Below are 27,973 nucleotides of genomic sequence, written 5' to 3'. Positions count from 1 at the left end.
ATGCTAATATTTTTTGTTTAAAACAAATCGAAAGAAGCGACTGTTGCAAGCTCACTTTATTTTATTTATTGATGCTGTACAAAATTCTGAAAATATTTCAAAGCTTAATTACAAATTTCTGTCTTTGTACGAGCCTTGATTCCCGCCATGACAGCAAGTACTAAACTAATACATAATATCTACAAAATTGAACAGCGCGCTTTTAACTGATTTGTGAAGTTCGTTTCAATTCTGTCTAGGATTTGACTGTTGAAGGCTCTAAGAAAGTATAGGAACGAAAAAAGAAAAAAACCAGAAAGAAAATGGGCAGCAAATCTGAAAATGCTGAAAAAAGCGGTGGGTAAATATTCTTCTACGAATTTCAACCCCCGTTTCAAGGCATTCTATTTTGGCATTCGCTTTAATTTTTTTCCATTTACTCAGAGCCGAAACAAGCCAGTTTTACGTTTGCTAGGCTCTGTGTTTGGCGCAAACATTTCATGCAACGCGATCTAAACTAATCACCAATCTCGTAGCCACAGTCATTCTGGCGATCAACCGCTGGCCAAAGAGCCTGAGGACTCTGGGTACGAACGCGATTGGCTAATCACAAAGGAGATTACAAAAGCCACCCCCACCCCCTTAAAACAAGAAGCACATTTACAGCAGTGAATAAAACCCTCTGGTAGCCTATAATTTGAGAGGTTGTGCATCAGTCATCGTTCTTGAGATTTTCTCGATCTTCAAACTGCTTCTTCACCGTCCATGACAACGCGTTCAAAAAGCACTGCAACGTCACTGAAGGAGTCTGGGAAACAAAAGGACCGTGTTAGGCTCAGTGCAGAGAAACTTAACTCCAGGAAGAATATTACAAGTTTTTACATACTATCGTCCGGGCTTTCGAACGAGTATGACTCTCCTGAGAGGACTGACAATGTAAATTCACGAAAAATCGGAAAGACACATTATCACGGGTCCCTTCAGTTTATACAGGTCCTCTTTGACTGTACCGGCCCAGATCGATTAGAAGCCTTCAAGGTTGTTTTTCCTGTTATTCAACACAGACAGGAAACATAAAAGGAATCTTGACCTGGACAAACCGCCCGCAGTCATTTCATTATCAGAGTCCGTGCGGCAGGGCATAATAGAATAGGATCATTTCGAAACTGATTCATGCGTGAAAAAAGCTATAGAGATTTACTAAGAAAAAAGAGAGAAATATTAGTTAAGGCTGAATTGCAATAGTTTTCGTCAAAACTCTTGTTTTAACTTCAGATTAGCTTATTTAGACATGCTTGGCTTTATTTCTTCAAAAACCAATTCTGCACCGTTTGCATCCTTCTCTCTCACTTGACTCGTCCACCATTACTCATGTGACGTTGAAGCAGTGATCACGTGACAAAGGTGGAAATAGCTCCTTTTTGCAGCGCAGGTCCTTGCAAAATAGGCCATTTCTGAGTTCCTTTGAACCTCATTACGAAAGCGAGGCTAAGTGCAAGCTTTTTATGTGAAAATTAGTTTTGTTTGCAAACGAATGAAAACTAATTTTCATAACAAAAAACTTTGCACGAAGCCTCGCTTTCATAATAAGGTTCAAGGAAACTCGGAAATAGACAATTAAAAATCACTGCACGCACAGCGCGAAATACAGTGTCTGTTAAAGAGTCCGATTTCATGGATAAATGACAAACTTTCAGATACTGGGCCAAAGATTTCAATGATTCAGTTTCAAAGGTGTAACTTTCAAGTTTGCACACAGCTGTTTATAAAACCCTGTCAACGTCCGCAGAAAGAAAATTACAGACGACAGTATGGAGAATCGTGATCAGGAACGCGACCGTTCGCTTTCCAGACCAGCAAAATCTGTTACTAGGAGTAAGTACACAACACGGAATTACTAATCCGATACTAATATTACAGCAGCGCACTGATAAGGAACGTTTAGAAACTACGACGGCAACAGCAACGAAAACGTCGCTTGAAAATATTAGTTCGCGTTACTTGTACTACTTTACGATTATTCCAATTCGTTCAACTTGTACCATGTGGCCTAACTATCCAGTAACAGAACAGGTGGGAACGAAGTTCAGGTTGAGACAGAGAATGGAAAATTTACCTTCATGTGTTCACGTTCTCCACAAAACCTTGAATTTGGTCATTTCACGTTGTTGTTTGGCCGAGCACGGTGAAGAAATGCACCAAAGTTTAAAAGGCACGTGCAGGGCCTTTGTTTTTCTCATTAAATCCTACTGTTTTGTGACGTTGTCATTGCCGTCGCTGTAGTAGCTTCTTAAACTCCCTGTTGACGTCCTCGGAGAGCCAGGGGCAGTAAGTCGGGTAGCAGGGATTTTTGTGGGCGAAAGTCTACTGTAAGAACGGGACGAGTTCTTACAGTAAAGTTTCGCCAACGAAAATCCCTGCTACCCTACTAACTGCCCCTGGCTCTCCGAGGATGACTGATTGACGGATCTAACCTGGATGTGCCGTGCATGCGCCAAAAACGGAATCTTTCGGAGAGTTCTGCCGCTCAAGCCATGACTTCTCCTGTGAAAAAGAAAGCAACGGTTCTGTAGGAAATAAAAATTGGCACAAAACACAAAAATTTACTGCAAGAACAAAAGCGAAAGCATCGTACCTTGCAATTTCTAGAAGTTCCAAACTTAGATTTGTGGCGTCATTATTGACAAAGCTGAAATGAAGACAATAAAAATTGTTTCAGAATTTGTTTGATTCGTTTTCCGCGTGCCACTGGACCTGCTATTTGTTGGAATAAGAGAAGAAATTGGACATCCATAAATGTAACCCACTTGATTCGCAAGATAGAAAGGAAAATGGAAATCACCGGACCGATACAAAATGTCAAAAAAAAAAAAAAACAACGATGACCCTGTGCAATATCTGAAGGGTGAGTATTAGGGGAGTGTGGTAAGTAAAGCAAGTATTCAATAATGATAATAATAATAATAATAATAATAATAATAATAATAATAATAATAATTATAATAATAATAATGATAACAATGATGATGATGATGATGATGATGATGATAATGATGATAATGATGATGATGATGATGATGATAATGATAATGATGATGATGATGATGATAATGATGATGATGATAATGATGATGATGATGATGATGATGATGATGATGATGATAATGACACGGTCGTTTTTCTAGTGCGCAAATTCCATGCAAGCCAGGGCTTGTCAAAATGTGCATTACAATACTTTTGTTAAAGGGAAAACGAAAATACAATTTACAAGCTATAACACATTATGACAACGTGGTACAGTGTAGTTTAGCCTGTTCAAGGCTCCTAGAGAGATGCGCGAAGGAGAGTGCGAGTTTTCGTCCCCTCGCACTCTCCTTCGCGCATCTCTCTAGGAGCCTGGAACAGGCTAAGTGTAGTTGGTATTTGGAAGGGAATGTTTAACAATCACCCACCGTAACACTTCTAGGTCCCTGTTTGAAGAATCCACGGAGAGCATTTCCGGGAGAAAAAATAAAGACGGGCAAGTCAGTTAAAAGAGAACGTGTATATAATGCTCTTTATAATTTAGACCCCTAAGGAGTACGAGTAATGGCGCGCTGTGATTGGTTCCTTTAAAGTAGGATATCAGCTCACATCAAACGAGTGGAAAACTGGCGCGAAACAGGTGATGAAAAAAATGCTTCCATAAGCAAAGTCGTCACTAAACAACATTTCTCATGCATACAACAATTGTGAATAACCTGGCTTTGCTCGATTTTGCTGGAACGGAAACGAATGTATTGATACGAAGGGCTAACGCACGAAAAGTCAGCACCTCAAATCTCTTTACGATGGCCAGATTACCTTACCAACTCTGTTGATAAAACCAAACAGTCGTTCTTTCTGCTCGATCGAGTTAAGTGATTGTTTTTCTGATTTCGCGTGCATTTTGACAACATGGTTCTGTTTATCGAAGGAGGATAGGTTGAAAACATAATCTCCGGCTGCAGGCAGATGACAATCGAGCACAGAACTTGTAAAGAGCCAACTCCCTCGACGCAACGTGACGAAGCAGTGACTTTGCTTAATTTATCACAATTATGGTATTTCTACATAAAACGGCGCCAAAGAAAATTCACCAAGCGGAGGCTAGGTTGCTGTGGTTACAGTCAAAACGCACAAGCACTTGTTGTATTTGTTACCCATGAGCTCATGCGAGACTCATTTTCGTGCACGTTACATGACCCGCGACTTTCACCCATTTCTTCGGCGGCCGTGTTCAATCTCACATGAAGCGCTTAAAAGAGTTGAATTAGTTTCAAAAGTAAAACGAACATCGTCAACCTCATGCAAATGACGAGAATGGTTTCAATAGAAATATATCCAGGAGAGAGCAAAAGTATAAAACTCAAGCGACAAAAACTAAAAGTGTAAAAATGTAACATACCTTATACCCAGGATTTGCTGCACGGGAGAAATGATTCCTACCTGTGAAACAAACGATTATATTTAACTTAGCGTCAGTGGGCACCTCAAGTCAGCTTAAATGAAGTCATTTTTAGTGAATATCAGTTACCCTCATAAGCTCAGTTATACAGGTGTGATAAATGGAGAATATTGCGTTGACAGAAGGCGGACCAATGTACTGCTTGATGTCTGCCCTGTAAATTAAGAAACATGTTACAAGATCAACCAAAAGTCAAAATCTGCGTTGCAGGAACTACACAAGACAGATGCACCTTTAATGTATTGACAAAGTTATAGACACCTCCTTATTGCTCTTCACTTGCTCCCAGAGCAGGGCTCAGATGGTTGGTTACAAGTGAAAATGTTTAATACATTGGCCGCTTAACTCTGTGTCAGTTAAGACGGGGAGCTAGAAGAAACTGTTCTGTGGTACCACTTTAACAACTTTCAGCTCTCCAGGCCTTTCTTGACAACAAGGGAGGGACCTGTGTCCCTGCCCGAACACTGGGACGCATCCCTTGGGTGCTCTATAAATAAGGTGCCTATTTCTGTATCTTATCATAGGGAACAAACTTAACATGTATACAGGCGTCAAGTGAGAAAAACATGGACTGTGGATCCAATGATCCTCTAAAAGCTGACCTGTAATCATACCCTGTCTCCCTACATCTCAAAAAAAAAAAAAAAAAAACAACCCCCGATCGCAGGTTAACTTAGACTATATTATGTTGTGTAGACACAACAGCAACAGCAACTGATAACATTGGACACTGCAACACAGTTACCTAACCTCAACATACCTGTCTACAAATGCTAAGTCAATAGCTCCAGTTACATTAGAGGTTGTGAGAATGATGACATTAGGAAATCTGAAATGCAAACACAATAAGCCAAAATAAATAAACTAGCATTGCTTTCAGACATTCTTGTATGTATGTATGTACGTAAATTCTGATATGCCAGCTACGCATTCTAGCTTGAGGAAGGAAAGTCTGGTTTCCATCACAGAAGATTACAAATTAAAGTATATTATAATATTATTATCCCCTTGATGGAATGCAGCATGCTGTCAAAGATTTCTCCATCTCTCGTCTTCATAATTACATTTTAATGGTTTACTGTAGTTTAATTCAAAAACTCATTAATAATTCATAAGCCCACTGACCTATCAAATGGTCAATAAAACATCACATGCAGTGGTTTTATATCAGATAAAACCTCCTCCTTATTAGCATGCGGTGTTACATGTTTTTCTCGTATGCTAATTTCCAACATTCACAAAAGCATCATTGTTATGAAGTCTCTTGAAACATGCTTTTCCAGGAATGTTTTTAAAGCCGTTAAAAAAACTCGCAGCACGTGTTTTATTGGGCTTAAACTTTTAAATCCAATAAAACATTGCTGCTCGTGTTTTAAACGTTACGTAAAGTTTATTTTATTTAAGATACCTTTTGATATGATCTATTTGAGTAAGCAGAGCATTCACCACCCTTATTGCGTCTGATGGCTCCTGACCCTGCATCGCTGATTTGCGAGCTGCAGTCAAACTCTCAACCTGTGATGAGCAGAAAGATTGCATAGAATATTCCATCAAAATAAAAAAAACCACAGCTTGAAGGCAGGCATTTCCTATTTCCTTTTTAAATTTAGGACATATGTATGTGTAAAGACTAGTCACTATCATTAAGAGATATTTAGTGCAAGAAATTAAGTTTTCACTGAGCCAGTCATAAATCAGCCAATGGTAGCTTTAATCAATGGTAGCTATATCAAGTCTAATGCATCTGTAAGTGTCTTAATTGTTTCAAAACAAACGTTGCTTATTAAAATATTAAATGTTTTATATTCTTTCAAATATATCCAAAATGCAGACTGCAGATTGGAATAAGTTGCCTAACTTCATACATGTACCTCATCAATCAATACACAGACCAAAGCATCTTTGTCATCAATGAGCTCTTGAATCTTCTGAAACATTTTCATTACCAACTTACCACTCTGTTGGAAAATAACAGATTTAAATATATACTGAAACTACGTGCAATACTTGGTTGCCACTTAACAAGTTACAATCATACACTGTATGATTATCATTATAATGATTAAAAACTGGATCATTGCATAATGCAATTTTAGGGATTGGATTGGCTTTGCTGCCAATGTCATATGAGACACTACACCCATACCCCACAAATACTTAGAGTAAAACAACTATTCCACTCATGTTTGTTGGATATGACATGATTATAGCCAAGTCGGCACTGCACACTTCATTGGCTATCTATCATCTTGTATCCAATGCCACTCATGGAATAATAAATTGGACATTACCATAATCAATTTCCCACTACCTTTACCATTCTCAATCATTGCATTACCATAATTATATGACAATTATCATTGCCATAATCATTTCATTATCATCACACTAACATCAATATTATTAACTTTTGTCAACCTTTTGGCACCTGTATGTTCTAATGGTACCAGTTTTAGCTGACCAATCAAAAGAAAAACACTATCAGGCATGAACTTGTCTGTTTTGCAGTCACATTTCAGACTCCATCTTCCACAATCTTTGGATTCAATTGGCCAGTTCACCCAAAGCCATCAGAAAAATGACAAAATATAGTCAACTCTCACCTTGAGGACACCTCACTATAACAGATAACTGGATAATATGGACACCAGTTAAATCCCCAGCAAAAAATAGAGTACAGACTGAAATAAATTCCTGCTGTTACGGACTCTCTCTATTAATAATTAAGGACACTAACTCGGAGTACCGAAGGTGTTTAATAAAGGGAGTTGACTGTATTGTACAAGATGTCAAAATACTGTTAAAAACTAATCATGACATAAAAGACTCTGCACAAGAAGATTGGTACCATGTGCAGCACTGTAAGATTGAATAACAGCTGTTAGTATTAAACTAAAACATTAAAACATTATTTCAAATACTAACTTTATTTTATGCAAAATTCTACATAAGAATATAATATACAGTAGTTAACTCAACCTTACCTCAGAGAACCACTTTGAAAACAAACTATGGCTGTTGATTTCAATCAGCTGACCATATGAATATCTAGGATTTAAAAAAAAACACAGCACTAAAATAATGTGTACCATTTACATGTATATTGTACTTTATGAAAAGAAACAAACTGGCATACACTGTATGGACAAAGGATGGAATTGATAATTGAGGGATTTCAGGTTTTTCCTACCTAACTTCTTTCATTTTTGTTGTTACATGAAATCTGAGAAGTAAGTCTTGCTTGAACCCTATCAAACTTCAATATTATATCTGATCTAACTTTTATTATTGATTCAACCATGCATGTACTAGGTATTTGTGGCCAGTGTTTACAAAATAAAGCTGCATGCCATGTTTGTTATAAACAGTAGATCTGTTTTACCTATCTGATAGTCTGATGCTCAACTTTTGAGCCAAGGCTTTGCAAAGGGATGTTTTGCCTGTTCCTGGTGGACCTAGAAAATGCATTTATTTAAAGAAAGGCTATTAGCTCAATGAAGTTTAATTTGTGATTTTCTAGAAAATATCCATACTCCCGCCAATCCATGGAAAAAAAATTTAGCCTGAGAACTCACACCCCACCTCACCCCTCTAGATTCCAGTTTAGCTTTACATGTACCTTTAATAGGCTTTTGAGACCCTATCCCCAAAACCAAGACGGTCGTTAACATAAACTTCCACCCCACCCTCTTTTGAAGTTAAGGTACATACAGTGCCTGTGATGTTAGGTCAATTTTATTGAAATTGTCACTACTGACCTGTACTGATCAGAAATTGTAGAGAACATTCACACTGACCCTATATAATTATTTTACATTTAATTATAAACAAATAAAAGATGTATGCCTGATATAATGGTGATCACAGCAACACTGTTGCTTCTGAGAGCCCGGTAGCCAGGGACACCCAAGAAATTGCTCTACATTGTAACATTTCACAGGTTGGACTCCTAACTTCTCAGACTTTTGACCTTCTGTGCTCCTTCAAATTTTTTTTATTGGCAACAGCCATGTACATGTACAGTGTACCTCACTTTTTACAGGATTGATAAATTACTTATTCCTTACCATGAAGAAGTATAACTCGATTCCATGATATTACATTGCTGTTTACACCCCTACAAACGAGGACAAAACACCAAGTTGAATCAGAGAGAGTTATGCTCTGTTATCATCAAAGGACCCAGAAGATCCTAAGAAATGACCAATGGCCTTAAGTAATTGTGTATGTAATTTCTGTACAAAATATTGGGCATGTACAAAATGATCAGGATGTCAATGAAACAATTGGGAAAAAAAGCTATCAATGAAGTCCTTCCACAATATAGAAAAAGGCCTCGCCAGCAGGAATCTCCCTCTCAGTGATTTGAGCTTCTAACTGGCACGTCAAAGGTCATGGATTCAACACCAATAACAAGACTCAAGACTTACAAGCCATAAAATTGAGGAATCTGATTTTTACTTTGCAATTCCAACTAACAGTTGTGGCATGTTAAATACAAATTGTGTAATTCTAGGAAATATCCATACCCCTCCTCCTTCCCCCCAACAAAAAGGATTTTCTTCCCAAACCCGTACCCCCCGCCCCCACCTCCTCACCCCTTTCCTACTGCTCTGGACATTTCAATAATATTTATTATTTAGCTTGAAGTTCAAACTTTCCTTCAAATTTATTGGTCTTTGAGACTCCCGAACCCTGTGTAATTTCTGATGCTAATCCCTGCATGTGTGCATTTCTGGGGGATAAGGATATTTTCTATTTTCTCTAATATACATTTTACTTTATATAAGGTCACTGAGTCCCACATTTGCCATTTTTTCTGTAAAAATCAATACTGAGTGATTGAGTGCAAGAAGAAATAACAACCAATAACAAGTCAAATATTCAAAGTTCAGGATAAGTTGAGCAAAATTTCACTTTCTTTGTATAACAAGTGCAATCTCACATATTAGAAGCAAAATTTATCCAAACCTGTCTGAGAACAATAATGTCGTCATTGCATAATTAATCAGCTGAAAAGGAACAAGACAAGAAGTATTGCATATAAAATTGCTAAATAAATATATTTGCATGCTGTGTTTAAATTAAAAAAAGGGCAACTTGCCATGTCCTTTTTTAAGTTAAGCACAGCATACAAAGAAATTGTAGTTAGACAAGTGTTAAAGATTAAAGAAAATAGCTCACTGCACAAGAAATAATTTCTTATACCCAAGTAAACTTAAACTTAAAGAAACAAAATAGTCAATTATCCTGAACCACCTCACAAGCAACAAAAAGCCTATTAAAAAATGCATGATTACATCTGCAATTGATGCAATATTCCATGGCATGGTAATAGGTAGTACAGTATTAGATTTTGAACTCGTTTTGTGATAACATATAATTATATAAATGCAGGCAGGGTCTGATCTGTTGGTTTCAAAATATTCAAACCATTTTAATTACATATAAAACCATTTTTTACATTCCAATCCTAGCAGTATGCAGGATGTTTGTCCCATGAACCTAGTTTAATGGCCTAATAGCTCCCACGAGTCTCCTGTAGCTCAGTGGTAGAGCAAGAAAATAAACTGGTTTGAGAAAATTAAACTGGTTCGGAAAAAATAAACTGGTTTGAAAAAAATTCGAACCACAGCTAAAATTAAACCATAACATTGCCATTACCTGGAACAATCGACATTAAAAAAAAAACAATCTGATTTCAAAAATTTCAAATTAAAAATAAATTTGAAGCGTAACATATGATCAATAAAGAATTACAAAAAAACTCTGAGTCTTTCTGGAAAAACTACATGAACTGACTTTGTGTTTTTTCTCATGGTTTTGAATGATAAAATTCATAATGATAATAATGTGCGGACAGAAGTCATGACGTGTCCAGCATTCTATTAATGAACTACATACTGTACTATTTCTTTTACCTGGGCTTTAACATCTGAATCAAATATTAAACTTTCCCAGATTCCATGAAAATCCTCTGCAAAATAATTGAGACAGAGTACAGATCAAACAATCAAAGTGTCATATGTAGATAACTAGGTATTTACACTTCAAAATTGTAAAATAAAGATTTGCATTAAAAAAAAAATTGGTATTTACACTGAGTCATGGCAAAATCATAATAACATAATTAAAATAATTATAGTATTGCATTCATGAATTCATGAAGCCAGCTAGCCCCCAGACCATTTCTGTGGCTGGCAATCCCCGCAACCCAGCCATGAGCCCCCATGTGCACGCTAGGCATCCAAGCACCTATCACACTGGCAAGCTGAGTGTTCATTGGAAAATAGGGAAGGGAAGGGGAACCAAGACAACTGCGCTAAAACAGTGCAATCCACCTGACAAAGCACCAAATTGACTGTTACAATGTGACCGCATGACCCAATTGAATAACAGTACAGTGACTGCTAACTGCTCTTTGAGATTGTTAACTTAGGTAACCTGTATTTAACTGCATTTAAAAATATACAACCACAACAAGAATGCTTACAATGTACATCCAGAATATTGAAGCATTCATTTCTGGCTGTGAATTAAGTGAACCTTTTTATTTCCATGACCTTGTAGTTACTTTACATCATTTGAATCCCAAATTCTGGACCAAGTCCAGAAATTCTTGACACCTAAAAACAAGAAGCTTTTTTTTCCACGTACTGTATTATGAATCTTTAACAGATTAAGCTTGGTAAAACTTTAATTAGCACAAGCATTAATTTCCTATTATAATAATTTCCTGTACCAGAAGGTAGAAGCCAGTGGTTTGCAGCGGCTATGTCTTCCTCTAACTCCTCCGTAGCTGGTCCATCATCATGAAGCTGGAAAACATGGATTGCTAGCTTGCAATTCTTAAGATTGCCCTGAAAAAGATATTCATCAACGGACCTCTTAAACTCAAAAATCAGCTAAGGATGTGTCCATGATTGGAAGTTTTCTTTTCATTTGTTCTTCCCCTCCCAAGTCTGGTCTGCCGATAATAAGCCACATAGAATTTTCAGTTTTTTAGAACCTTTTAGGCTCCATAAGTGATCAGCATCTAAATATTCTCCTTACAATTTCCTAACTTGATCAAACATACATGTACCAGTCATGAGAATAAAACCACTATCACTAAACATGAAAGTCTTCTAATGCTTAAAGAGGTACAAGAAATAAAATATGGCTCTACACCTGTACAGAGTTAATAGATATAAAAATAATTTGTCAATCTAATAATTAAAACTGAAAGTTCAAATTATTGAAGAAAGAGCCTCGCAGTTAGTATGCAACTAAAGCAGTTGCGAAAAAATCCTCTGCTCACCTGTCTGTCTTTAGATACCATCTCTGTGTCACAGACAGACACAGATTTAACATGCTCTGCTAAAAATCCATCTGTGAATTCTGTGAAGGTAGTGTCACCATACACAGTAGCCTCATAGATCAAAAACTTCCTCACATGCTCCTTTATTATACTGGGTCTTGCCGTACTACAACAACATTGAAATGATATCATTAGCTACAACCTACAGTTATCTTACCAACTGTGGTCTGAGTGTCAGGCCATAACTGCTTCAACAAGAAAAGGGGGTGAGGGTGGGGAATTTAAACCAAACTGATCTTTCGGTCTGATAGAATTAAATGTACAGTGTATGTGCGTGGGTTTTTCATGGTTTGTAATGAGATTTCACCTTTATGAGGAAATGGCTCACTTAAAAGGGGCTTTAAAAGCATACTTGAACTTATATCTCTGTCCACAAGGCATGAACCCGATTAAAGTTGAACATTGATTTTGTCCTTTGGGGCATTTTATTATGTCTGAATATAAGAACTATGAGCAAGGTAACGTCACCAGTCTCCTATCACAACTTGGCTGGCATTCACTCCAGAAGAGACGAGAGATAGATAGACTTTGCCATTTTAAGAAGGGACTTGATAATAGATCTCTCCTTCCCTTAGATTCCCTCATTAGGACTTCCCGGAAAACTGGACACATGCATAGTGAACACTACATGTATGTCCCAAGTACCCTATACCTGTACAAACATATAAAAAATCAGTTTTCTTCCCCACACAATTGTTAATTCCGTGGTCAAACAGGAAAAACTTGAGGGCCTTTCGTTACTTTTAAGGGAATCGCACTATATAGAGAAAACACTGTCTAAAGGCATACGCAAATGGCATGGTTATTAATCATGTAAGATGACACATTTTTATGGTTAGGTTTTTGGGGAGTTTGGAAAGCAGATTGTGAAATATGCAGATTACATCTGGACGAAATCATGTACAGGGCACGTTATCCTTCTGACATTTTCACTTTTTAAAAATATTGTGTTCTTTTACAATATTTAAATTTGTAATTTTAATCAAATTTTAGTTAAATTTTGCATGTACATTTTACATGAATTTGTCATAACGATGTCGCATATTAAATGAATATCTATGCCATTTTGCACATGCATTTACACAGTGTTTTCTCTATATAGCACGAGTCCCTTGAAAGTAACAAAAGCGGAATTTGAAGACACTCAAAGTGAATGATAGTTGATAGTTGATGATAGCCCATGACAATTGATGGTCAAACGAACGCGTGAGTTTTAACTATCATCGACTATCATCAACTGTCATTGACTATCATGCACTTTTTGACCAGGGCTTAAAGTATAATGAAGGTATTAACACCTATCACTCTCTATAAAGAGCATACAAATTGTAATGTACACTTTCATCCTATAAATGAAGATAACATTATTCTTATCGCTACCCTTTTCAAAGAGAAAAATTAATGATGCCACCTTCCATGCTGATGACAGCATGCACAGTCGTTATGGGCAATATTCCCAAGAGGTTCCTAGCCGATCCAAATCACGGAGGCACTGTGTATCCGATATTTGTTTCGTTTGGAGGGCAGTGCGTTAGTTAACAGCTCGATCGTCTGCTTTCTTATATAATTGGCTTCAACAAAAAACTACGCTTAATGTATCTTGCTTTCTATTCACTCGACTAAAGAAGCATTTCAGATTCAATAATAAATGTTACAAGAAATCTAAAAGATAAACAGAGAGTGATGGACAGGTATAACTCATGAAGGAAATGTTAATCACCTGCAAGGATCTTGAAGAACTTCGACATGATAAGTTAGAGAAGCCTGTGAAGGAAGGGCCTCAGAAAGATTGTGAACTTGCTCCATAACGGCGCTTATTTTGATCTTCTGTGCCTTTCTAATTGTCCAAATCCATAACACATCTTCAAATAAGCTATGAACAGTTGGTTTTAAAAATTCTGAAAATTTTCCTTCTAAGTTCAAATTTTTGCGCCAAGATGAAATGAGCCTGTGGTATAATTACAGCGGCGATTTTCAAAACTCGCACGCGTTGTATGAACAGCAGTATTTCAAACCAGCGGATCTTAACAAAAAATAAGCGTGAGTAGTACTGCGCAGTTTCCGTTTCCGGAAGTTCGGCGCCATATTTTGAACAGAATATTTCACAGAAAAATACAAGATGGCTCTTCCAACGGAAAAAGTTCAAGAACTAAAACAAATTATTCACAATCATCTGTCGCAAATGAACGTCCATTCGAGAATTAAGGAATGCGTGGATGAGTCGTTTAGAGGCGAAGATTTTGAAAGCGGAGTGATTGATGAGGCGGGCTTGTTAAATGCTTTGAAAGAACGAGGTATTGTTGATGATGTGATGAACACACTAAAATTCGAAGGTTTGGAAAGGGAGCCAAGGCGATCAAAAGACAGAAGAAGGGAAGAAACTATAGAAGAAATCCCTACAAGAGGTAATGCGAGATATTTTCCCACGGGACATTCCATTTTTTTAGCCACACACCCATTTATATAAAGGATGGCAAGTTTTTTGCTAAGCAGGTATAGGATTTTAAGTATCAAAACTCAAAAGCACCGCCAAAAACTACTTGCTACTTGGCAAATTGTGTTAGTACAGGTTAGTACCATTTGCTTGGCAATAAAGTGAAGGCTTCATTTATTTGAGAGGAATCGTTCTTCTTTCAAGAAACAAAAACAGTATGCGATTCAAACAAATAATCGCACATAAGGCGCTCTTGATGCGACCGATCATGTGTAAGACAATTTATACCTCCTGTATACTTCCTCCATTAAATACACTGAATTTATATTACCGCGTACGTCTATATTGGATACATGGCTCACTTGAGTTCTTATTATGTTCTTATGCTAAGGAGGTGGCGGGGGGACTGCCTCTTTTCTGCTTGCCCCATAATGCATGAGGGACATGGTAAGAGTAAGAATGTAATCAAGCATATAACAGAGACCCAACGTTCATGACAAATTATTACATGTAGTTCTTTTCTGGTGGTCATAGTTGATATTTTATGTTCCAGTTGGAGTGGATCCAACAAAACGGTATCTATATTTGCAAGTGCTTGGAGGAAAAGCATTTTTAGAGCATCTACAGGATCCTGAACCCATGCCTGGAAAGGTTACATCAACGTTTACTCTGCATGTTCACTTCAAAGGACAGCGGTTTAGGTCAAGACCCGCTCCTTGTGCTTGTGAACCAAACATAACTGAAGGTGAATATATCAACCCCCTTTGTATCAGTCCTAGGCTACGATGTAAATTACTTTTCCTTTCATTTTACTCTAACATGTATACAATGTAGTTTTACGGTCAAAGCGTTAGTCTCCACATTCCAGTCTGCCGAGTATGGCAAGCTCAACAAGATCTCGCATATGCAACTTTAGGCATTTTATTGGCGTGCACCATGTGCAGTTTAATGATCTTTGAAGTTACCTGCATGCTGATGCGTGCAGGTTCCTACACGTCAGTATAACACCCCTCCTGAAAATCCTTAGCCCCACTTGCCTGGAGCTGGAGATTTTTATCTGCAATCTGCATGTTTGCAAATCCTAACAAAATATTACTTAACATGTCATCTGAATCATACTCCTCATTTTAGGTCGTCTGTTATTCTTTCAGTACATAAACTTATCAGGTAAGCCAGAGTGGCAACATAAAGTACGCAATATTCGTAAAGGCTGTTTTCAGCAACTTAATTTCGTCAACTAAATTTGGCATGTATCATGAATTGGTAATTTTGGTGTGCACACAAAATATGCGGGAACGCGATACTTGCGCATGCACATGCCATGCTTTGCAGACTGGTCCAGTACATTGAGAAAGAAACTCAGAGATGTTTTGAAAACATTGTGTCTCCAACTTTCAACTTTTGTTGCCATTAGAAGAAGAATCATAGTGAAGCTATGAATTTCCACCACACTGCAAAAAAATGTTATTTTAGTGTAACAAACTTTTAGTTACATCTTCCTAATTCCTAATGGTTATCTGATTGGTATATTTTTACAGGATTTTTATTGGAACTGCAAAAAGATGGTGGTAAAATGGCTGACTCAGCAACTTTGTTATCACTGTCAGATAACATTCACCTTGTCCTCATTAAAACTGATCTGTCTGGTGACACAACTCTGATTGGTTCACATTTCCTTGAGTGGCGAGATATTCTGGCCTCAAATAATGGACGACTGGCATGTCCTGTTGAAATCAATGGAGTAGGCACTGAGGCCAAAGTACCTATGGGAATATTAGAGATAAAATTTGAAATAATCCCGAGGCTTAGTCAGGTATTAAAATATAGAGAGGATATTACACAGCGGCGCAAATATATGAATTTTATTTTCGAGTGGTAAAATTTTGCTTTTAACACAAGAAAATAAAATTCATATCTTCAACCCGCTGTGTAATTTTCTTTTTATTATATATATAGACAAATCTATCGCTCGCCATTTTTCACCGGCTGTTTGCATAAACAACCATGAAAAGGCAGGAAATGACATCATCAATATCCTCACTAGTGAGGATATGGAAAATATGCCACTCGGGTCCCGGATGTAGTTTCGTATGCATTTTACAAGTGGTTTATTTTCCAGTAAAACACTTGTGTCTATAAAATAAAAATTAATGATGGAAATGAAATTAATCAAATTTTATTTAAAGTGCTGAACTGAGGACATACATCCTTAAGGACAATTTACATGGTACAACTTTGTCGCATCCGACAAGCTAACGACAGGTGTATGACACAAATTGTTTCCTGTAAATCATACCTACCCATTTGAAATTGGCGGGTTTTGAACCCATGGCCTCTGGATTAGATTTTTCTAAAAGCCTGGGGAAGTACAAGGATATGTGCTCACATCAGGACTCCAAAAGTGATTTACATGTAGTTTCATTCCCATCAGACATATTAAATGGGTGCTACACAGCTCACACGGATTCTTATTTTAAAATATATCCCCTAAATGTTCATTTATTTCTTCGTGGTTATTTTTAAAGGGCTTTTTGATTAGGTTCTTAATAAATATTAGCCTCCCACGCAGTCGTTTTTAGGGGACTCGAATTACCTCCTCCCCACAAACGCCTGCTTACCCAAGCGCCACATTCCTTTCCGCCGCTAAGCCAATCACAGCGAACCTTCTAAAATCTGGAAGGTTGACCTTGACCTCAGAACGCCTCTCGCGGTCTCGAACAGTTAAAACATCACGGCAGAGACAGAACTTTACCGAGCTTACGCAAGCTTTGAGTATTGTGTGCCCTAAATTTCTAGTTTAAATGTCTATCAACGGACTGCAATCAAAGAATTAGAATTCGTGACGGGAAATAGCGATATTTTCGTCAATTTGCCCAATGGTTAAGCAAAGTCGCTTTAATATTTATTGCTTTGCCTTCAATCTTGTCGACCTTTTCGGTGTGGAGGAAACCGAAATATTACCAAATATGTCGGTAAACTTTAAAAATTTTGCAGTTGAAACTCGCTTTATTATTGCAATTTGTTCGAGGGCATGTACGACATTAGCTGACATTTTCCACAAGGACCACAAGTTAGTCGGCTCTTTGTCGTTTAACTTTCCGTTTAATAGTCTTCAATGGACTGATAAATACAGCAGATCTTCCCTTGAATCGAGTTAGTCTCTCGAAGCACTTCGTTCAAACGAACAAATCTGCTCCAGAGTAACGTAGAGTAGCGTAAGAGGTGATATCTTCATCGACTGTCAAGTCGATCAGGCGGGGAAGATCGACTACACTTTCCCGAAGATTTTGACTCTCCCAGCAGATAACGGTGTCAAAACGTCGCACAAGAAGCGCTTTTATTCACACACGATATTTGTTTTGGCGTTTCAGCCATAACCAGCCATTCCAGAAGTGAAAAAATATATGTACATTCTAACTTAACTCCCGCATCTCTCAAGACTGTACCAGAGACTGTACAAAGCTCGCGGGAAACGGAAGCGGCCGTTGTAACCAGGAATTTGATTTGATATCATTGGACAATGCCTCGATGATGATTGGCTAGGGTGCTTGGGTAGTAAAACAATGGGAAAGGAATGTGGCGCTTGGGTAAGCAGGCGTTTGTGGGGAGGAGGTAATTCGAGTCCCCTAAAAACGACTGCGTGGGAGGCTAAATAAATATTTGTTGTTCTTTTTTTTTTTTGTATCAGAATCACACTATTTTGTCAGTTGCAAAATTTAAAATATTATTAAGCATTTATAGTATACTTACTATTTTTTAGATTAGAGAATTTAGATTACAATAATTGTAATAATAGCTGCACATAACTGTTACTACAGATGGTAACTTTAAGGTAGCATTGCTTACTTGAGTTGCCTGGGAGGAGGTTCTGCTTCTGGCATAACAGTAGCAGAAACTAATATATTTTAGGTTTTTTTGACAAGAAATAATTAAAATACCTATTTTTTATTTATTTTTATTTTTTTTTAATTAATTTATTTTTTAGTTTCTTTTTTTACAGACAGAATGCTTTCATTAAATCCCAACTAAGCAACTGAATATTTTCAGTTGTCAACATCAAAACGCATAATTGACAGTGATTCAAAACCAACACTTAGATATCTTTGTTCAACTGAGTGCTCAATAATTATTATTAGTACCATATGGGCTGGTTTCTACAGTCTTGAAATAGCAGACTGAGAGGTTCCACTTGAATAAATTTTGTTTTACATGACATTATTATTTTCCAGATTGTCACCAAAGATGTTATAGCAGCACAAGTTAACTTAGAACACTCCAGAATAGCCGAAAGAGAAAGATTTTTCTTAGTGTATGCAAAACAGTGGTGGAGAGAATTTCTTCAAATTCGCGCATCTCACAGCAATAGACTTGTAAAGATTTTTGCACAGGATGAATGTGGAACAAATCGTCCCGTGTGTTCGTTTGTCCGTCCTCTTCGTGCAGGGCGATTACTCGATAGTCCTCGGCAAGCTGCAAGGTTCATTATCCTTTTGGGATATGAGCATGCACCTTCTGTTGGTGGTGGAAAAGCTGAGATGTGGAGCAGTTTACATGCTTTTCTCTGCAAAGGAAAAGGCGTAAGTGCAGCATTCTTGAAATGCTTCTCGCTGTTGATTACTTGTCAGGAGTAGTCTAGATCACAAGAGCTGGGTCCCTAGTCAAGTCAAGTCAACTTTATGTAGCTCCGGCTAACTCTAACAAGTGTTCTAAGGCTGTTTAAGTCTAAAATAGGTGGCAAAATTGGCAGCCATGTCACTAAAAAATCAAAACTGTGTTGACCAGGACTTAAATGTTACATCCATTCAATAAATTTGCTATTTTCTGACCGACAAGCAAAGAAAAAAGAAAAAATCTGCTAGAGTTTTTAGTAAAATAATTATTGAATTGGCAAAGCTGCATTCTTGTAGCACTATCTATGCAAGCATATCATTTGTTACGTACGAGGTGGCCTCAACTATAAGCCTGGTGGTTTCTAGAGGTCACCTGGATTGATTGTCAGTAAATTGGGAAAAAAGGCAAAAAAATAAATGTCAAAAAAAATGTCAAATGTCAAAGGAGTCGATCCAGACATAACCATCTCAAATGACTAAATTTTCGTTTTGTTATTGTTGTTGTTGTTGTCTATGATGTTGTCTATGATTATTTGCAGCTTTTGTTTGTGAAATTTGGCCTCAAAGTGGTATGCTTTTCACCAGCAATGCAAACTATGTACTAAGCAAAACCAAGCCAGACAAATGATACTTGAGGAATGTCCAAAAACTGGGGCTGTTTGTAGCTGCACTGAATTTAAGGATATTAGATGAAGGAAAAGAAGGTACATTTTTAAAAAAAGAGCAAACGATTGCAAAAAAAAAATAAGATTTTTCGAAACTCACTACATGTAAAGCTACAGCTAAACAATCAAACATTGTTGTACAAGTTCAACATTTGTTGGTTGAATAATGCAGGAATTTGGATCTTACAGTGATTTAATAAAATTATATTTAGCCACGCATCCAACATTGTCGTACAACAAATGTTGTAACATTTAGCAGTGGCTTAAAACTGGTTGTTTGCCCAGCCTTTTCTTAAAAATGGTCCTTAGTACTACTCTGTCTTCTTTCTTGTTTCAAAGGACTGTGAAGATCATGCCGTTCTTTTGTGTAGTCTCCTGCTAGGCTTTGGCCTAAATGCTTATGTCTGTGTCGGCACCAAGGCTAAAGGTGCGGCCCACACCTGGGTGATGACAATCAGCCCTGAAGGAGAGATCACATTCTGGGAGAGTTTAACAGCACATAGGTAACTACTTCCTTTGCTATATAATACATGTCTAGTCAGAAGTGAAGTACATGTAAGTCAAATAATTTTTTTAAATTGTTTTGTTATTTTGTCCTATCAGACATGTAGGTATAGAGTGTTTTCACATGACGTCACGGCGGCCATGTTGGTGTCCCAAACTAAACCTCTGGGAATTGAACTCTATTTTTATGCAAATACTTTCTTTTGTTTCAGTAAACCAATATGGCCGATAGTCACGTGAATGAAAACACTCTATAGCTGTGGGCCTAACAATGGGTTTCTGTTTGTAGCATTTTCAAACACCGTACCATTTTAATGTTCAACTATATGTAAATGCAGTGTTAAGTTTATCTAAATTTAAATGACTTTGTTCAATTTTTCCACCATTTCTTCTTTCAACCTCCAGTATACAAATAGCTGCAACATTTTAGTAGATAAAATAGAAACATGTAATTTAAATGAATGTATCCCATTTTTAGTCATTGTTACAGCTGTTAGTACTCATAAATTCATATAATGCAGCTACATTCTTCTTCTTCTTCTTCTTCTTCTTCTTCTTCTTCTTCTTCTTCTTCTTCTTCTTCTTCTTCTTTTTCATTAAGTTAAAAAAATGTCTATCCAGGATAGATCTGTAGTTAAGATAAATATTCAAATTTAATTAAATTTAAAGAATGAATGGTGACAGTTTCATTGACACTGTAGTACGAAAAAAATAATATTGACGCATTGTATTTAGTCACTTCAGTTTGTTGGTCTTATTGAAGGCTGATCTGTGAATAGGCATATATCCTTCATCATCAGAAAATTGACTTGTTCTAGGGAGAGAAGCTTGATGTTCTGTATCTTCTTATTTAAAAAGGAAATAAAAACTTGTTGCTTTAATGGGATTTTGACAACATTGATCAACAGGTACGCACATTGCCCAATCAATCCAGATGACCCACCTGCTCTGAAGCAGTCGCGCCCAGACCACCCCTACAGAACAGTAGGATGTGTGTTCAACCACCAATCCTTCTATGCAAATAGCCAGGTTAGAAGACAAAATGCTGGTGACTTGAAGCAAATTTGCAAAATAGTCTGGATTGTAGGAAGCTTAGCTATTTGTCACATTTTTATCTAATCTTTAAAGGGAAATACAGTATGTGCTAAACTTTAGAACAGCAAAGTGAAGTAAAGATCATTTTAAAATCTGTTGTATGCATAATGATAATAATAATAATAATAATAATAATAATAATAATAATCTTTATTGAGGAAATCAATTTCACTGATAAGTGATTTACAAAAGAGTCCTCGAAAATTAAAAAGAACAAAAAAAAGAAAAATAAAGACCAATATATGAATATATAAAAATTAGACTAAAGACTATTTACATTTCTTAACACTCTTTTAAAACTAGCTAATGATGGGCTTTGTCTGATTGAAAGGTCTAATTTATTCCAATCGTTTGGGGCAAAATTTGTCGAGGTCCAATGCCCCCAGTTCCTACTAGATGCACTCTTACGGATATTATTTTTACATCTAGTATTATAATCGTGTTTATCCTTATTGAATTCAATATTAAAACGATGAGAAAAAAAGTAATTCAAACATTTATAAATAAAAGTTGCCCTATGCTCGGCCCTACGTCTTGCGTGTGCATGGTGTAGCCCTCCTTGTTGCCGCATCAAAAAAATACTGTAATTCAGTAAATGCTTGAATTAGTGCCCAGGGCACTTATTTAATTTTCTGGGTCAAGAGGGGGGAGCTTATTTCGTTTTTCAAACTTCCACCTCAGACTAATCTTGTCTTTATTTCAATTCTAATGCTAATTCTAGCATTTACCGTAACTTTTAAACCAGTACAGACATCAGAGGTCATGTTAATCTTTAAAAGTTTAGGTTGATCCTGTTCTGGACAACTAGGTGCTACATGTATTGTTATTTCTTTTAAGTGAAAGGTGAGGCATCCATTCTGTTTTTCCTCATCTCAAAATCATTTAAACTAAAAAGAGACCGGTACATGCAAGTACAGTATACATAGTAAAATATGTGGCAAAGTTTTTGTTAGACCTGTTTTGAGTGTAATAGATTTTATTTTTTAGTTCTTGTCCCTTTGGTGGCATCGCACAGCACCACAATGTTACACACACACACATCCTCCTAGTGTCTGTGTGGCATGTAAGACCTCAAAGAGACTGAACCAGGCCAATCTGTCTTGTGATAACTTCACTGCCTTCTCCCAACATTGAGACGTCTTTTATCATCCAAGTGGCAAGCTCTCCCAGTATTGGTTTCCTGTTGGCTTTCACCCATGCTGTTCAGTGTTCATACATGTACTACTTACATTGTGTTACCTCAAGCCTCCCAGATGACATTTTATAAAGGGCAGGGTTGTTAGCCTTACACCAAATCCCCAACCTGGAGGACTGGGTGCTGTTTTGTTAGGTCCCCCTCCTGTAGACCAATCCAGCTTGATTGAACCTACAGGGAGCACTAGGCTCCCGCCAGCATACATATAGCTCTGTGGGTCACAAGGACATGCAAGCCTCCTCACCACTCTCCAATGGACAGCATCAGGGGTTGAACACTGCAGTGTTAATATGTTGAATTTATATCTCTTAGCCCACTGATTCTGCTGAGGTTTGTCTGTTTGAACTTCACAATGAAGCAAGATGGAAAAGCATGAGTGAAGAAGCAATAAGATCTGTTTGTGGACCCAAACTGCTGGTGAGAATTTGAATATTGTTACCATGGGACAAATTTTAGTCTGGGTATTATTGCTATATTAAAAATGAAATGTTTTATACCAGTACAGACAATGATAAATCCTCCCTTTTGTGTCTGCATCAAAGACTTTGTTATTTACTGTATACCTTGTGATTTTTTCCCTTGCAGCCTAGTGGTCCAGTCTTCCCTCCTCTGTACCCGCCAAGTGTGGACTCGGCACTTGTTAGTAATGACATGGAGCATGAGCTGAGGAGCCTGGTGACTGATCATAGAAGGGTAAGCTGATCTCCTGTCCTGGTGATAATGATGATGATGATGATGATGATGATGATCAACAATTGATGTGGAAACTATACACAAGAAACGTACTACATTCTTATCATCACATTATATTATGATATACCATCACATTAACTTTATTCCATTGTGCATATGCCACACATCAACTCCTAGCAGTATGCAGGATGTTTGTCCCATGAACCTAGTTTAATGGCCTTAGCTCCCACGAGTCTCCTGTAGCTCAGTGGTAGAACATCCGAACTAGTAATCGGAAGGTTATAGGTTTACTTCTGATATATAGGAGCACTCGGATTTCCTTTTTCCGAGTTTGCCTGTGTCACTCACGGAATAATACATCATTTTCATTTTTACGTTTTGCTTTCACTGACAGGATCTTGGTTTAAACACCACTTGGGATGACGAACTAAGTTACATTCTGACACCAGCGCTAGCTGCGTATGAGTTAGAACACTGCACAGGAATTTCCGCCGGAAATGAGGAGTTTCAGCAAGCCATCAGGCGAGCTATCCCGGATGGACATACTTTCAAAGGGTTTCCTATCCAGTTTGTGCATCGCAATGCACGACGGGCTTTTGCCACGTGTCTTAGGTGAGTCATCAGCGGTGACGCGCGTTGAGATCTTCCCTAATCGATTGACCTTCTTCGTTCTTTAGTATTTATCATTGACCCTCTTTCAGTAAACAGCTGTTTTGAAAGTATTAAATGCTATCAAAAAGAAAATAATAATTTTTTCGCTTTTTTTTTTTTAATTTTATTTTACAGGTCCCCAGTTTGTGAAGAGATTATTTGTTGCCGAGGTGATCACGTGAGGTTGGCAGTCCGAGTTCGAGTTTTCACCTACCCTGAGAGCGCATGCGCTGTTTGGATCATGTTCGCTGTCAGATACCGATCGGTTCTGTAAATAACCAGCCAAAATTAGTTATTTTACTCATCTAGGATTGTACAGTTTGTGTGTAGCTAGTAAATATACTGTAAATAAAAGACGAAGCTTGAAGTCGGCCGACATGTCATTTCGTTGATTATTTTTCGTAGCCCACTGCCTTTCCGATTCATGTCTAGATTAGATTAGATTTATTCATTTGATAAATCGTTTATTGAAAAACCACAACTTGCAGCTATAAGTTAGTAAATATACTGTATTAAACTGTAACGCCGTTACACTCCTTCGTTAATAGTTGAGAGCCAAATTTGGACCCAATAAATTAAACAGAATAAAGTCCGGCGTTTCTCGGGTTGCTACACCCTAGCTGCGGCACAATTATTACAGCAATATGCATTTTGCGACATGCATCAGAGCACCTGGGTAGCCTTGAACTATATTTTCCTGCCTTTTTTTCATTCAAGCAGCGGGCACAAAATTTCGTGGAACGGCCCCTCGTGTAGCTGATTGTTTCTAAGTTGCACCGACTATAATTTGAATCAGTTTCAACTCTTTCTGCAACAAATCTCTTCAAATTGCACGACAACATTACTGTGACGTGGGCCTTGCACTGTGTTTTGGGACAGCAAATTGTAAACCATAAACGTGCTATAACAGATACACTGTATAATTTTTACTCTTTCATTGGTAAACATGGCACGGACAAGATGGCTGAACAGACGTGTCCGTAAGAGCTCCGCACTTGTTAGCTGATTGTAAACTAAATGTTGCCCGTCTATGGATGATATTGCTGTCACTCTAAAGCTACCAACGAAATCTGTTACTCAAAAACGCACATTAACCCAACGAAGTGATTCTAGCGGGTCGGAATCAAGCTCTCCGTTAGATAAGCGACTCAAGAACTCGACGCACGCTGAACACGAAGGCGAAGTCCAAGAAGTTTTGGAAGGAGCGCCCGAATCACCGCTTGCCGTAGATATGTCGGAGAAGTGGACAGAGAAGCTCGACGAAATACTAGTTAAGCTGAATAAGCTAGACAGCATTGAAACCACCTTAAACAATCTTTGTGCAAAGATGACTATAGTGGAAAGCGACGTATCAAAGCTGAAAGATGGCGCACGTGTTACTGAGAAGAATCTGAAGGAGATGGATGACGGTTTACAATGGATGAATACAGAATTGGAAGGCTTAAAATTGCAAATAAAGTTTCTCGAAACAGCTAAAGAAGACCTGCAGACGCAGCAACTCTATGCAGAAGCCTACAGTCGTAGAGAAAATTTGAAATTCTTTGGTCTGGCTGAAAGGCAAACAAAGAGTAATCAAGAAGGCAGCGAAGCGATTAACACACGTAACATTTTATTTGAATTTCTGGAGAATGGCCTTGGACTTGAAAACCCAGAAAAGAAGATAGAATTGCAGAGAGTACATCGTCTGGGGAAACCTACCGCTGGAAAGGCAAGACCGATTATAGCAAGATTTCTCCGCTACCAGGATCGCGAGATGGTATTGAGAGCTTCTTTTCACCTGCAAGATTCCGAGATTAAAGTTCTGGAAGATTATCCTCAGGAGATTATTGAGCGCCGACGTAAACAAATCAAGAAGTTAAAGGAGGCCAAAAAGAACGGTATGAAGGCATCTTTTAGCAAAGCAGAACCGGACAAGCTCTATATAAATGGTAAATTTGTCCCAATGTAAATTTCCGTTTGGCTAGAGAATGCGCTTTTGATTGCGCTCTGTCGGTTGCGATTTCTAATGTTTACATAAAATGATGTTAAGAGAATTCTGATTTGGCGGGCCTAAAGTGTTTCAATTGGAATAAGGGGCTAACAAGTTCGACGGAGTTCTGAATGTTGGATGGAGTTTATATTATTCCATCTTGCATTCTTAGAGAGGAGTAATGTGTGTGTTCCTTTATACGTCATTTGCGGTTGTATTTTAGTCAGTCTTAGTTTAGTGGGATGTTTGTTTGCAAAGTTCACACTGTTGAGTATTAAGCGAAGAATGATTTCTTTTGTATTTACTTCAAAGCAATCAGGAATATATTTTTTACGGAAGTTCGTAAGTCCTTCAACCCTCAGCTGTTTATTCGGAATTTCAGTTCTTATATATGGAATTTATTGTTTACGCAGGTAGAACATGTCAGCTACTTTAAAAATAATGTCTCTGAATGTAAGGGGAATTAGCAACTTCAAAAAAAGACGTACAATTTTCACCTGGTGTCGCAGAAAGAGCGCAGATGTGATTTTTTTACGAGAAACGCACTCAAACAAAACAACAGAAATACAATGGAAAAATGAATGGGGCGGAAAAATGCTTTTTTCACACGGTAGCCCAAATTCATGTGGAACTGCAATACTGATCAACAACAAGGCAAATTGTTCAGTGCTTCACACAATTCCCGATCCCCTCGGGCGTTTTATTATTTCTAAAATTAAAGTTGACGACAAAGTGTATGTACTCGTCAATATTTATGCACCAAACAAAGATAAAGAATCTGTCCAATTCTTCAGGAAGTTGCATACTTTGCTTCAAATTGAAAACTTAGATTCTGAGGAGAATATAATTTTAGGTGGAGATTTTAACTGCCCTTTAAACCCAAATCTAGATAAACGAGGTGGAATAATGACACCAAGGAAATCGGTTGTGAATAGCATAGAATGTGTGCAAAATGAATTAGATTTGGTTGATATCTGGAGAGTCAAAAATCCTGAAACAAGAAGCTATACTTGGAGTCAAAAATCACCTACTATATTATGTCGTCTGGATTTTTGGCTTATTTCTAATAATCTGTGTGATTTCGTCAATTCTACGGACATTATCCCTGCGATAAGAACAGACCATGCGGCAATTAGTTTAATCCTCGGTGAAATTGGAGAGGCAAAAGGACCTGGCATGTGGAAAATGAACGTTTCTCTCTTGGATGATGAGGAATATTTAAATTATCTGAGTGTTAATATTTCTAAATGGAAATTGGAGGGGGAAAAAGAGTTATCGGACAAACGCGCAGTTTGGGATTGGATTAAATACAATATCAGAAAGCATGCTATTAAGTACTCTAAAGAAAAAACTAAACAGAGAAATGATGTAGAAAAGATAATTCAAGAGGAATACAAAGAAGCAACCAGACGGTTTGAAAATGACCCAAATGATTTAAACAAATCTCGTTTAAATGAAGTCAAAGAGAAGCTGGAATTATTTTATGAAGAGAAAACGAATGGAATTATTGTACGTGCAAGGGCTCGCTGGCATGAGCATGGAGAAAGAAGCACTAAGTACTTTTTGAATTTGGAAAAGAGAAATCATGTGAAGAAACATATCAGAAAGCTGTTAATAAGTGGCGCTATAACAAATGATCCTTACCGGATACTCTCCGAACAAAAGGATTTTTATTACAACTTGTACAAATCAAAAGCGACAGATACGGATTCCATCACGTCTTTTTTGAACAATTTAAATGTTCCGCAACTATCTGAAGAACAGAAACAATCGTGTGAAGGCCAAATTACCATCGACGAATGTAAAAGCATTTTAGAAACTTTTCAAAACAATAAGTCTCCCGGAAATGACGGAATCCCAATTGAATTTTACAAAAAATGTTGGAATTTTATTTGTGAGCCGTTCATTAATTGCATAAATGAGTCTCTTGTAAAGGAAGAATTGTCCAATTCCCAAAAGCAAGCTGTCATCACTTTAATAGAAAAACAAGGAAAAGATCGCACGTTAATAGAAAATTGGAGACCTATTTCTCTAGTCAATGTTGATGCCAAAATAATCTCGAAGGTAATTGCTTCTAGACTTAAAAATGTCCTGCCTAATATTATACACTGTAATCAATCCGGTTACGTTAAAGATCGCTATATCGGTGAAACGGTAAGGTCAATTCTTGATATTATGGATTTTACAGAAAAAGAAAATATACCTGGTCTGATGATATTTATTGATTTTCGAAAAGCTTTTGATACTTTAGAGTGGAACTTTCTGTTTAACTGTCTGGATGCCTTCAATTTTGGCCCTGAATTTAAGCGTTGGATAAAAACTTTTTATAAGA

General features: G+C 37.4%; 2 protein-coding genes across 2 annotated transcripts; one reads left to right on the top strand and one right to left on the bottom strand.

Annotated features, from left to right (window-relative positions):
* Nucleotides 1-38: 38 nt before the first annotated feature.
* LOC146476209 (pachytene checkpoint protein 2 homolog) lies at nucleotides 39-13,778 on the bottom strand. Its single transcript, XM_085114745.1, has 17 exons — nucleotides 13,546-13,778; nucleotides 11,766-11,931; nucleotides 11,208-11,325; nucleotides 10,387-10,442; nucleotides 9,437-9,477; nucleotides 8,533-8,582; nucleotides 7,848-7,920; nucleotides 7,450-7,513; nucleotides 6,337-6,423; nucleotides 5,874-5,980; nucleotides 5,226-5,294; nucleotides 4,535-4,619; nucleotides 4,406-4,446; nucleotides 3,432-3,449; nucleotides 2,615-2,668; nucleotides 2,454-2,523; nucleotides 39-787 (listed from the first exon to the last, which is right to left on the bottom strand). The coding sequence occupies exons 1-17, from the start codon at nucleotides 13,629-13,631 to the stop codon at nucleotides 692-694; spliced, it is 1,281 nt and encodes a 426-aa protein (XP_084970871.1). The 5' UTR covers nucleotides 13,632-13,778; the 3' UTR covers nucleotides 39-691.
* Nucleotides 13,779-13,796: 18 nt separating this feature from the next.
* LOC146476208 (centrosomal protein of 76 kDa-like) lies at nucleotides 13,797-24,042 on the top strand. The gene is made up of 10 exons (XM_085114744.1): nucleotides 13,797-14,230; nucleotides 14,813-15,004; nucleotides 15,798-16,072; nucleotides 18,489-18,836; nucleotides 19,874-20,037; nucleotides 20,947-21,067; nucleotides 22,641-22,745; nucleotides 22,914-23,021; nucleotides 23,416-23,633; nucleotides 23,808-24,042. Exons 1-10 carry the CDS (start codon nucleotides 13,945-13,947, stop codon nucleotides 23,944-23,946), a joined length of 1,956 nt encoding a protein of 651 aa, XP_084970870.1. The 5' UTR covers nucleotides 13,797-13,944; the 3' UTR covers nucleotides 23,947-24,042.
* Nucleotides 24,043-27,973: the final 3,931 nt, after the last annotated feature.

Source organism: Pavona decussata, unplaced genomic scaffold (genome assembly GCF_977016875.1).
Source record: "Pavona decussata unplaced genomic scaffold, jaPavDecu1.1 SCAFFOLD_78, whole genome shotgun sequence".
NCBI classification, from domain to species: domain Eukaryota; kingdom Metazoa; phylum Cnidaria; class Anthozoa; order Scleractinia; family Agariciidae; genus Pavona; species Pavona decussata.
This window is presented reverse-complemented; position numbering and strand designations above follow the sequence as displayed.

What these genes read in the sequence shown, in the direction of transcription:
- LOC146476209 (XM_085114745.1), bottom strand. Translation starts at nt 13,631, where the DNA reads ATGGAGCAAGTTCACAATCTTTCTGAGGCCCTTCCTTCACAGGCTTCT. An exon ending in GTTCTTCAAGATCCTTGCAG is followed by an intron (nt 11,932 to 13,545) that starts GTGATTAACATT and finishes ATGTTGTTGTAG; the next exon opens with TACGGCAAGACCCAGTATAA. An exon ending in TCGAGTTATACTTCTTCATG is followed by an intron (nt 7,921 to 8,532) that starts GTAAGGAATAAG and finishes TGCATTTTCTAG; the next exon opens with GTCCACCAGGAACAGGCAAA.
- LOC146476208 (XM_085114744.1), top strand. Translation starts at nt 13,945, where the DNA reads ATGGCTCTTCCAACGGAAAAAGTTCAAGAACTAAAACAAATTATTCAC. An exon ending in TGAACCAAACATAACTGAAG is followed by an intron (nt 15,005 to 15,797) that starts GTGAATATATCA and finishes ATATTTTTACAG; the next exon opens with GATTTTTATTGGAACTGCAA. An exon ending in TAATCCCGAGGCTTAGTCAG is followed by an intron (nt 16,073 to 18,488) that starts GTATTAAAATAT and finishes ATTATTTTCCAG; the next exon opens with ATTGTCACCAAAGATGTTAT.